The sequence below is a fragment of the Clytia hemisphaerica genome, unplaced genomic scaffold (genome assembly GCF_902728285.1).
Source record: "Clytia hemisphaerica strain Z4C2 unplaced genomic scaffold, Clytia hemisphaerica genome assembly, whole genome shotgun sequence".
NCBI lineage: Eukaryota > Metazoa > Cnidaria > Hydrozoa > Leptothecata > Clytiidae > Clytia > Clytia hemisphaerica.
The window spans coordinates 1,438,346-1,450,289 of record NW_027103900.1 but is presented as its reverse complement, the minus strand read 5'-3'; the positions used below and the strand labels follow the sequence as shown (position 1 = coordinate 1,450,289).

General features: G+C 34.7%; 1 protein-coding gene across 1 annotated transcript; it reads right to left on the bottom strand.

Annotated features, from left to right (window-relative positions):
• Positions 1 to 697: 697 nt before the first annotated feature.
• Positions 698 to 6,492, bottom strand: LOC136808856 (elongation factor 1-beta-like). The gene is made up of 8 exons (XM_067065416.1): positions 6,338 to 6,492; positions 4,936 to 5,061; positions 3,419 to 3,527; positions 3,017 to 3,083; positions 2,816 to 2,875; positions 2,588 to 2,650; positions 1,585 to 1,652; positions 698 to 879 (listed from the first exon to the last, which is right to left on the bottom strand). Exons 1-8 carry the CDS (start codon positions 6,412 to 6,414, stop codon positions 793 to 795), a joined length of 657 nt encoding a protein of 218 aa, XP_066921517.1. The 5' UTR covers positions 6,415 to 6,492; the 3' UTR covers positions 698 to 792.
• Positions 6,493 to 11,944: the final 5,452 nt, after the last annotated feature.

The following is an 11,944-nucleotide window of genomic DNA, read 5'->3' as shown; positions in this document are numbered from 1 at the left end:
GTGAATTTCGCGATTTTTTCATCCTCGCGAAAGTTTATACGCCTAAAGTATCCCTTAGAAACATTCCAAAATGAGAAATAGCATGTATCATTGAATGAAGGTTCCCTAGTAATGTGTTTTAGATGGTGTTTGCTAGTAGTAGTTCTTTACTGATTGTTTTGAGGCATTTAAAGGGACATAAAAGTACTGGCGAAACTTGTAAACTGTATGCAGCGGATACAAAATCAAAACAAATGTCACATGTCAAAATAAAAAATAAAACCAAATATGGCTAACTTTGATTGTTCAATTGTTTTACAAGTTTGTTTTGGACACGTGATTTTAATTGTTCTCTTTAATGACACGTGGTTCGCACAATGTTTACATTTTACGACTTTATGTCCTTAAAATATTTTGAAGATGCAGACGAAGACTTTTTCTCACCAGTCCAAAGTTCTCTTTACTGAAACTTCGATTTTACTTTTCTCCTTCAAGAGCAATTTTTCTAATGTACAAACTGTCAATTTAGTACACCTGTGGGTGTTTGTTTACTCATACAAACAGAAAATGGCAGAACTCGGAAGCTATCAAAGCAATTACTGCACACAGCCCAAAGTCGATCGACGCTGAGATGCCTAAAAAGGGGAAGACTTGAAGGATTTTTAAATGATTCTGAATACCTTTAAAATAGCGGATAATAAAAATAATTAAAGTCGAATTGACATAGAAATAGCAGTTTGTTAATATTCATTGACAAAATTCGAGATGTACATAAAGATAAGAAATAACGATAAAGCTGTGGTGAATGAGAATTTAAATCTTGTTGAAAGCAGCGATATCCATGGATTGGACACGCTCTTCGTCTTCCGTAATTTTCTCTTCTAACCAGTCCGTCGAAATCTGGAAAAGGAAAACATTTTTCATGATGTATGAAACAGCATAAACCGAAATAGAAAGGTGGAACAGCATTATCAGTAAATCCTCATATTTGCAGAATATTTTCACGAATATCAAAGAATGTGTGTGATTTATAATAATCATTGGATTATCTGAACAGAATTCAAAACTGGTTAGACAAAGTAAAAAGACCTGACAGTAACTAAAACTTCGCCCTGGTTCTCATATTTGCAGAATATTTTCACAGATATATCAAATAAGTAAATGTGTGAGTATATGTAGTAATCATTGAACAGGACGATACACGTTTTTCTTTTATAAGCATAACGTTTATAAGCATACTAATACTTGGATTTGGTGAAAAATAAGCATATCATAAGAATATCAGTGAGCTTTGGTAGTGGGTCAGTAGTCATGGGCTGTTTATTTGGGAAGATTCATTCTCTTTTCCATTTTAAATGAATCAAAGAGCTAAGAATAACCGAGCCTGTTTTCCAAAAGAACATGCTTATAAACAAAACAAGCAGGATTAGTGTAACATAAAAAGGCTGAAGTCTAAAGAAATACAATGGGAGCATTATTGTTCAATCCTCATATTTGCAGAATATTTTCACATGTTTCAAATAAGTAAGTGTGTGAGTTTCATCTAATCATCGGAATGAGCAAGGAAAACAACATCTCAACCTAAAACAAACTTCATTTACTGACCTTATCGTCTACGATGACGGCGTTGATCTGAAGTTTCTTGATTCCGTATCCGACAGGTATGAGTTTGCCTAAAGAGAAAAGTGAAGAATAATAATGATTCACCACAGATAGAACTTACATCAAATAAGAACATAACGTAAGTTTTAAACATGTTGCAGAATAAAAAGCCTATTTATGCTTATAAACCCTCCAATAATAAACCTAATTTTGAATAGGGGAAGCATCTTTGGTACCTTAAGGGAAGAAATTTTCACGGAAGAAATTTTCACGGAATTTAATTTCACGAATTTTGATGAAAATTATGAAAAACACTTTCTCTGTAAAAAAAATTCTTTTGAAATTTCTCAATCGCAAAATTAAATTCCGTGAAACTTTTGAATTCAGCTCATTCGCGAAATTAACTTCCGCGAAATTTGCCATTTTGAAACTCTCTTACGCGAAATTAAATTCCGCAAAAATTTCTTCCCTTAAGGTAGATGAAGATTGTCAAGTGACATTGACCTTTTGACCTGTGGTAGATGTTGGGAATTTTGGCTGGAAGCTTTTGTCATGAATACTTAATACTTTCTAATTAAACAGTAACCTAAGGATGATTTAGGCAAATTTGTGTTACATGGAGTAGCCTCGTAAATTTTGAGGGAAATAGTTTGTAATATTTCACAAAAAGATACAAATTCACATTTCAATTCAATAGGGTGCAGTTGTGTAACGGCTAAGCCTTAAGGCCAAGTTCAGTGTCTTTCCATCATTTTTGGCATCCCCTCACATGTTTTCTGTATTTTTCTGTTTTCAGTGTTCACCATTTTGGATTCTATTCTATCATGTTGATCAATTCAAATTGGGCATTTTTCCAATTGGGCATTTTTCCAATTTTAGGTTTTGGTCAGTAATTTATATATTTTTCTCATTTAAGGTGATGCAAAGGGTTAAGAAATAAGTTATTGGAAATCTTCAAGAACAATTAACGTTTATAATTACATATCAAGAAGAAAAAGATACTCACTTGCACCCCACAAAAGCCCTTCGGCTTCGATCTTTCGAACTTCTGCTTCTAGAGCTTTCATGTCTAAAAACATACAAAATTCATACATTAAGCAAGTTTTTTGTGTTTAAAGCAATTAAAAAAAAATTGAAAATTAAAACACAAAACAATTATTCCTAGGAAAAAACATCTAATAAAATCAAATTTTATTAGCTAATATTTTCATAAAATACTGTATGGGTTACTTACCAGTTTCATCATCCCATGGTTTGACGTCGATTAAAAGACTTGATTTAGCGATTACAGTTTCTAAATGGAAAATTATAATTTGAATCAATTTAAGGCATATACCAAAAGCTGTACGTAAAAATAAAGAACAGCCGCATAAAAAACAACTCAAAAGTGGAATGGAAATTTAGCATGATGGTTTGCCATGTTCAGTAAACTTACTCTTGTTGGCTTTTTTGGCAGCATATTTGGCAAGTCGTTCTTCTCTGACTTTCTTTTCTTCTTCAGTCTATGAATTGATTTGGGAATAATGATAGTTTCAGTAAGTAAGAATTGAAGTACTCTTGGGTTTCTTGGTTTATTCAAAGCTAAAATTTTGAATTATAATATCAGCTAGAGGTAGAAATTTAACAGTTAAAGACTGTTGAGTTCCTTAGTTCATTTAAAGCTTTGGAACTTTTTTCCCATAAACTGATTTTTACCATCCAAAGAAATATCAAGAAGATGACAAGAATGCTTTATAACGCAGATCAAGCTTTCAACACTAAAATAATGGTAAATATACAAAAATTTATCTGGTTACATCATCCAGAAAGAAAATTCAAAAACCACTCAAAACCATACCTCTTCTTCTTCGTCAGAGTCAGACCCAAACAAATCCAATTCATCATCGTCGTCTTTCTTAGCTTGTGCAGCTCCTCTCACACCATGATCACCAGTAGCGCTTGCAAAGCTAAATATAACAAGCTAGATGCTGAATGGACCTACCTGATGATGAAAGTTAGATAGCAATGCAAGGAGAAAAATGAAAAAAAATCAGTCAGAAAACATAGCGTTTAGCGAAAATGCATAACGCAAGAAATTCATCATTGATTGATGGTAGGGGGAGAGGGAAGGGTTGTAGGGAAAAAATAATAGAAAGTTCTGGTCGCAAAAATCAGTTTTATTGACAATTGAATCATGCTTGATGGTGAGCATTGTTATCAATAATGTTTTTGTGTGAAAAACATAGAAATATAAGGAAAAAATCCAATGAAAATATGCAAAAACGGAGATTTCCGGAATTTTCAACCGGAAAAAATTTTTTCTCAAAAATCGAACTCGGCCATGTTTTGAGCATTGCGAATACGCATCTTTCAACAAAAAATCAGAAAAAAATGAAAATGAAAATTCGAGAAAATGTCAAAAAACCGGTTTTTCCGGCATATTTCTGACATTTTCGGCCGGAAAAAAATGTTTTTCGAAAATCGGGCTCCGTCACATTTTGATATTATCATATGGCGCCAGTGTGCAAAATTTCATGAAAAAATATAAAGTAAAGCTCAAGAAATTCAAGAAATACCGTTTTTCCGGCGAAAATAGGCTGTTCCGGCGATTTTTAGAAAGTTCCGGCTTCAAAAATCACTTTTATTGACAATTAAGCCATGCTTGATGGTGGGCATTGCTACAAATAATGTTTTTGTGTGAAAAAACAACGAAATATAAGGAAAAAGTCCAATGAAAATCTGCAAAAACGACGATTTCCGGGATATTTCCGGCATTTTCAGCCGGAATAGAATTTTTCTCAAAAATCGGACTAATCCATGTTTTAGGCATTGCTATTACGCATCTTTGTGCAAAAAATCAGAAAAAACTAATGATGAAATCTCGAGAAAATGCCAAAAAACCGGTTTTTCCGGCATATTTCCGGCATTTTCGGCCGGAAATGAATTTTTTTCGAAAATCGGGCTCCGTCACATTTTGGGCATTACCATTTTGCATCTTTGTGCCAAAAATTAGGAAAAACTAATGAGCCAATCCCGAGAAAAGCTAGTAACGAACGAACGAACGAACAGAGGTTAATTTATAGGACCTCCACCGGGGTAGGTCCAAAAAAGGTAAAGAAAGTTTATTTTCTCTCATATGGAATAGATAAGATGAACATTCCTTGATTTAAGAAGCCAAAAAACAGTATGCAGGGCCTGAAATAATGGTCGGACATCGGACATAGTCTGACCCAATCAATGAAATGTCCGACCAAAATAGATTCCACCATCAAAATATTGTTATATATTTCAGGCCCTGCTATGAAAGAAAAATTGTCCTTGAAAGTTCGTTATTGGTCCCATCAAAAGCTTGTATCTATTTTAACTAAAAATTACCTTTTCTTTTCATCACAAGAGTAAGAGCGAATGTGATTGTACCATCTCAAAGCATGGGCAAACTCTGTTCCAGGGGCTGAAGCAAGAGCAGCAAAGACAGTGACATCAGCTTGGGAAGGAATGTATCTGAGATAAAAAAAGCATGGATAATCACGTTATGATACACAGAAGTAACAAGTAATTTGAAAACAAGAACCAAAACTTTATAAATCATGCAGTGGTGTCTAATGTCTTGATGTTTAAAACTGGTATAACTTTTTAAACTGATGACATATTTTGACAAAATCACATATTTCAATTTGTTATGAATCTACAATCAGTGCCATAATATATCGGCACTTTTAGCTAATTTACCATTTTTTGAAAATTGAAGTTCGAGCGAGAATGTCAATTTCAGGCCTTCAACTTGATTTCATTGATTATTTCGATCTTAGAGGGATTTATTGGTTTCTAGGCTATATTTCAAGCCCTACTAAACCATTTTTGAACTTTTGGATTCTCAGATCCTAAGGTCCTAAGTCTTAAGTCTAGCGTTAAAACTCAGAGTTAAAACTCTGCCCTTCAAACCTACTTTAGAGCACTTGCAAATCGATTGTGGTTTTAAAACACCCCGGTGAATTTCCCTTTTGTGCCAAGTATTTTGTCACTGATTGTCGAGGTGACATCAGTCTTTTAAATGCAGCCATTTTTACAAAACTTTTAATTCCTGGCTTTCTTTAATATATATAACAAGTAGTTATTGAGTTAAGTGTCTCAAAATCTCTCATCTCAGAGCAAATTTCGACCTCTTCACATGACAGGTTTTTACTTTAAAGGCTTTGGCTCTGTAAGAGAATCTGCACAGGTTAGTGTTTTGATCTTTTTCATCCAGATTTGGAATAAATATTAATTGAGCTTTTGCACACGCTGACTGGCTAAAAAGAATCAGGCAAAACAATCGCACTAATTCAACTGTCAATTGTACATAAAAAAAAAAAGTTACCCGACTTCACAGTAGCTAATAAAGCTAAGGCTCAGGATATATAGTTGGACAGAAATACTTATTTCTTCACATATATATAGTCTAGAAGTATAAAACCTTGAACTACTCAAAATGGAAACACTAAAGACAAAACTCACAAAACAAAAAGACAATACAAATTACAACAAAAATCTAGAATGAACATTCACAGTACAGAAAATCGATCAGGTTGGAGTTGAAAAGAAAAATGTAATGACATGGAAGTCCGTCAATGTAAAACTAGTGATCTAAAATGACTATAAGGAAGAAAGCAGCTCAATATGAGTTAAGATGGAAAGAAGTATATATATATCTTCAACCCTTTTAGCCTCACGTCGTCCGTCCTCTGTTCCAAGTATTATTATTACTTTTTAACTACAAGGAAATAAAATCATTTATTACCCTTCAATATAACTCTTATCGGCTAAAAAGCAATTTAATTCTTTGACACCAGCAGCACTTTTAAGGTCTCCAAACATGTTGATTGTGATGTGTAGATTTCTGTCTTTAAAAGCTTCAGCACCCTTTTGAAAGTAGAAGTGAAAAGATTGATATTTCGGTGAGAAACCAAAAATACCACGAGTGCCTCTAAAATGGTCACACGGCTTAGAAAAACCCTCTTACGGGAGCCATGAAAATAAGAAAAACTGTGTGACCATTCATAAAAAATATTCAAAATAAAGATTTCTAGCTGCTCGCCAGCGCTAGAAAGAACGAAAGAACGAAAAAATAAAACGAGAACAAGAGCCGTGAGAACGTGGAGGAAACCGAGGCCAAATTTAATAACTGTCATCACATTACCCTGGGTACCAGAGGTCAAGTTTTCATCAGATAAAATATTGATATTTATTTGAGCTGTGATACTCAACGTCATATAGTGTATGCTCCAATTCAAGTCCATATAATGCGCATGCGTAATTTGCCATACTTTCGCCAGGGAGGATAACCATTAATACATAAGTCTAAAACTTTAGGATACTTTTGCTGTTGTTGGAACCAAAAAGACTTGATTATTTACTATGCTCTGCCTGGCTCCGTCAGTATGTTTCAGATTGTCGTGTTAGAACAAGTTTTGAATTCAACATGATCATAAACTACTCGTAACAACCCTCAGAACACCGAAGTCAGCACTCGTTATATAACTCGGAAACCTAAGAAAAAGAAAATAACTCGATTTCGATTTATTTATGAATGATGAACTGATACAGCATAATTTTGTTTGAAAATCTAGAAGAAAAAAAATTTAAATTTAACGACGAAATTACTTCGATCAATGAAATGGATGCTGAAGTTATTCACCGTCTTAAGGAAGCCTTGGATAGTCACATTCCTTAAACTTAATCGGAATCATAACAGTCTTCCCTGGCGTAATGATCCTGAATTGAGAGATCTACTCGAAAAACATAAAGCCCATCTGAGCGACGATTCAACGAACATCATAAAGGCTTTGTCTCGAAGAATCTTAAACCACCATAAAACTTTGAAGAATGAATTCTTTAAAGCTGAAGCTACACAAATTAACCACTACGCTGTTAACCGTCAAGTTACTAAGCTATTCAAAAAACCCAAAGCTCAATCACCTCCATCATCTTGTCCACCAGAAAAACTTACCAAACATTTTACAAATCATTTTAATCCACCCATTCCAAAAGAGAATGAGCTCCCGCGGCCAGAATTATCAACGGATGTCCCTGAATTTGTCATCAATCTTAAAAGAATTATAAGGGTCGGATACAGGAGGTAGGCTATCTTATTTATGGAGAGTAATTAGTTTCCATATAAGGTAATACGATAATAAAGTGCACTCTCCTCCATTGGTTATAGCCTCCCTCTGTATCCGAGCCTGATCATCCCGTCAATAACCATTTAGTAACGGTATCCCAGACCACGAAGAAGTCGTCAAAAAAGTCTACTTAACCTAAAGAATTGTAAAGCATCCAATGACATCCAGAAATTCTGAAGGTCGATGTTCTGAAACAAGCGAAAAACTCCTCCCATTTCATGAACTTTTTTATGAAACTTATTGAACAAGTATGAAAGGAAAAACTGTCCCTGAAAGTTGGAGAAACGGTAAAATTGAAGCCCTGTGGAAAGGCAAAGGATGAAGAAGTGACCCAACAATGTATCGTGGGCTTAACATAGGATCCATTGTCAATATAATTCTATTATATCGAGACTTCAGCCGTGGTATAATCATATCAACTCTCTGATAATCAATGTGGGTTTCGCCAAAACCGGGTACCAATGATGCTACAATTGTAACTAAGCGATTTCAACAAATTGTAAAGGATCAAACGACCACAGTTTTTCTACTTTTTGTCGACTTATCAGCCACGGGTTCGTTTATATTACCCGATCCTTGCTTTGGAAATCAATACGTCTTCGGCTTCCATAATGAACTTGATATTTTTTTCAAAAACGACGATCGACATCGAGGGAAAAACCGTTCCGATCATTGTCGGTGTTCACCAAAGAGGACCTAAATTACCTCCTTTGTTTGATTTATACATAGGCTTTGTAATGCGTATTTTCATGACTCGTGCAGCGGAAGAATCGATACAATTTTTCAGCTTCAAATATAGAAGTCTACTCGTACCGAGCGTTCTCAACCTGATCCTAATTCAGGAACATGTGAACTTGATTGGGCCGGCTATGCTGACGACATCGTCTTGTACCTCGTCTCACTTGCCTCGCTCCAATCTTAGTAGTAAGTGGTAAAATGTAAACATTGCGCAATCCACGTGTCATTAAAGAGAACAATTAAAATCACGTGTCCAAAACAAACTTGTAAAACAATTGAAACAATCAAAATCAGCCATATTTGTTTACATTTTTTATTTCGTTGACATATGATATTCGTTTTACAATGAAGTGAATACAGTCGCTCTCATGTTGTCTTTCTGACTAGCCACCAGAACCAATGGATCCGGCGAGACTCGAACTCATAACCATGCCATTCGCGGGCATATGCTCTACCTTTGAGCTACGGGTCCATTTGGAACTCGATGAAGCAATTGCCACTTGGTAGAGCTGGAAATGAATTGATGGTTGTGAGTCCGAGTCTCGCTACTCTGTACCAGAGTGCATCTCACGTTTATCGCTTCGTAGTACAATGAATTTTGAAATTAGTCGTAGATATCGGATCTCTGTGTCTGTGTTCAGACAAGAGTGTCGCCGGATCCGTCGGTTTTCAAACGATTCTGGTGGCTGGTCAGAAAGACAACATGAGAGCGACTGTATTCACTTCATTGTAAAACATAAGGGCAAAAATTCATGAAATTAGTTTTGATTTTGTATCCCGCTGCATACGGTTTGTTTACAAAGTTTGTCAGTAATACTTTTATGTCCCTTTAAAAGACTCTTTTTTCATGCGATTTCGACTGAAAGTTAACCCTAAGAATACCGAGACCATGACTACTAATCGAAAATACATTTACGAGGAGGATGTCTATCAAATTATTGTTATTACCCTTGATGAAAAGCCTATCAAAAATGTTGAAATATTTCGCTATCTTGGATGTCAAATTGTCCATAATAAAAATACCACAGGAGACTTGGAGGTAAACATTCGTATGGAGACTGCAAAGAATAAAGTAGCATCGATATGAAACGTGCTTCTCAATTATGATATTCACTTACAAACCCGACTGAATTTTCTTCGTGTTTACGTTCGTTCCTTCATTTGCCAAAGTTATGAGTTTTATCTTTGAGTCAAAATAATCGAATCGATGCTACCTGGAGATCATTTCGGCTCTTGTTAGACGACTAATACACTCTTCTCGAGATGCATAAATTTATTGTTGTCCTCGTTTTCAAACAGATTTCGTTGCTATGAAATTATACATTTAAACCAATTTAAATTCCCAAAAGGCAAACATTAACTCTAAATGTCTCACGAGGTGTAAACAACACAATTATCATTGTGAATATGTAATTTTATAGCAATGAAATCTGTTTGAAAACGAGGACAACAATAAATTTATTGCATCTCGAGAAGAGTGTATTCAGACATAGTAGAAATGAAGCAAAAAGTAATGGAGGGAACAAATTTTATACAAACTATAAATTCCGTAACAATAAGCGTAATGTCATATAACACCTATACTACTGTGTTACACGCATTATAAACGAGTTTAGCATATATGAGGCATTTTCGGCCGGAAAAAATTTTTTCTCCAAAATCGGAATCGGCCATGTTTTGAGCTAATACGCATCTTTTTGCAAAAAATCAGAAAATGCCAAAAAACGGGTTTTCCGGCAAACTTTCGGCATTTTTGGCCATAGAAGAGTGATTTTTGCTTTTCAAAAGAATTTGCCGGTGTCTTTTTGCTTTTTCCTGGTACAGGCTAAAAGCATATATGACAACAAGCGAAAATGATTTGAATTATGATATGACTTAATTGTCATGCTCATACATGTACCTTTAAATTTACCAGCCATAAGACGATTATGTTAATGGATATGGAGACAAATCATGAAGGATAAATTAAATAGAACAGAAAATTATAGCGGGAAAAATAATTTGATGAACAACCCCTTCTTACAAATCCGCTGGGACCCGTCTTCCCACTGGAAAATATTTTATGTATATATTATACTCAAAATATTGTCCCGGTGGAAAAGGATCCTCCAATTTTTGTCCCCGCCGAAAGTAATCAAATAAACCATAAATAAACCAATCTTCACTGAACAATTCTATGGTATTCTTCCCGCATCCCCACTGAATTTTTTGACAAAATAATTGAAATATCTAGCCATAATAATTATGGGAAAATCAATCCCCATCGAGTTTCTGACTGACTGAAAAAATCCTACTAGGTCTGTGAGAAGGGGGTGTAATCAAAGATAAAGTCGTACTAAGAGCCACTTATGTACCATATTTTGATTACACTGATTGACGTGATACCTTTTGTGAGCATTATCAGAGCCGTATAAAAAGTGGCACTAAGGGACTGAGTGCTATGAGAACATTAAAAAGCGAACTATGGGACTGGGTTCCAGTTTGAAAAATCCATAAGCTGAATCTCAGTATTTGATTTTTGAAATACATTCTCAATCTTAGGACACATCGAAGAGGAGGAGGTTAATAATTTATTTGTCCTCGCAAGATTGCAGTTATTCAAGGGCAAAAATGTTCATTCATATATATTCACATTTGTGCCAAAATTGCAGTTATTCAAGGGCAAAAATGTATTTTCGTTTCAAGACTACAGACACCATAATAAACTGTACATTATACAATACAAGAGATTTCGCATGGTATTGCTGAGTGTAAGACAAGTAAGTGTGGAAAACTTCTCCTTTCTTTCCCCGTTGCAAAGACTCCTAAACGCGCACAAATAGGTTGATGAACTAATTCGTGAAAAAAGGTTTTGATTAGATTTTCATCCTTGCGTTATGTAAATGAGAGATTCGTATGGTATACAACAAATCACGTAAGCTTTTGTGAGCAAACACAAACAACCTCAAAAATGACAAAAAATGATGGATATCTTAAATCAGCAAAAAAGAAAACAATACCACGATGCAATAAAAAGAGAGACGCATCGCCAAACCTTTAATGATGTCAAGATTTTCAATTACGTCATTTAATTGATTGGTATTTATAATGAGATGTGACTGAATGATTGAAAGTTTTTATTTTAGAAGGCTGCCAAAGAGGTTAAATCGTTAAATGTTGAAGGTTTGGTTTTCTAACAGAGTAAAGAAGACATCTTGTATGTAGAATCGTTAGTTTTGTTGAGTTTGTTGTCGATGGTAGTATTGAGGTTTTCGGGAGAAATAATTAGACTTCTCTGTCACCAGTTAAATTTATGAAAATTTCTTAGAATACTGTAGGACCCGTTAAAATCAAAGGAGGAGAAATTTAGCAATAAGAAATTTTCATTTTCTGTAAATAATATTGATGAATTTCCACAATTTCAATTTTCTTTCGGCTCTTTTTACTTGTAAAAAGTTTTCGTTCGGTTTTATTCTCTGGACAAGAAGACTGGGTCTATATATGTTAAG

Bases quoted from the DNA above. Each gene is read 5' to 3' on its own strand.
- LOC136808856 (XM_067065416.1), bottom strand. From the start codon at position 6,414: ATGTTTGGAGACCTTAAAAGTGCTGCTGGTGTCAAAGAATTAAATTGC. The intron at 3,084-3,418 runs GTATGGTTTTGA...ATCAATTCATAG, and splicing joins ACTCTGACGAAGAAGAAGAG to ACTGAAGAAGAAAAGAAAGT. The intron at 2,651-2,815 runs GTAAGTAACCCA...GTATGTTTTTAG, and splicing joins ACCATGGGATGATGAAACTG to ACATGAAAGCTCTAGAAGCA.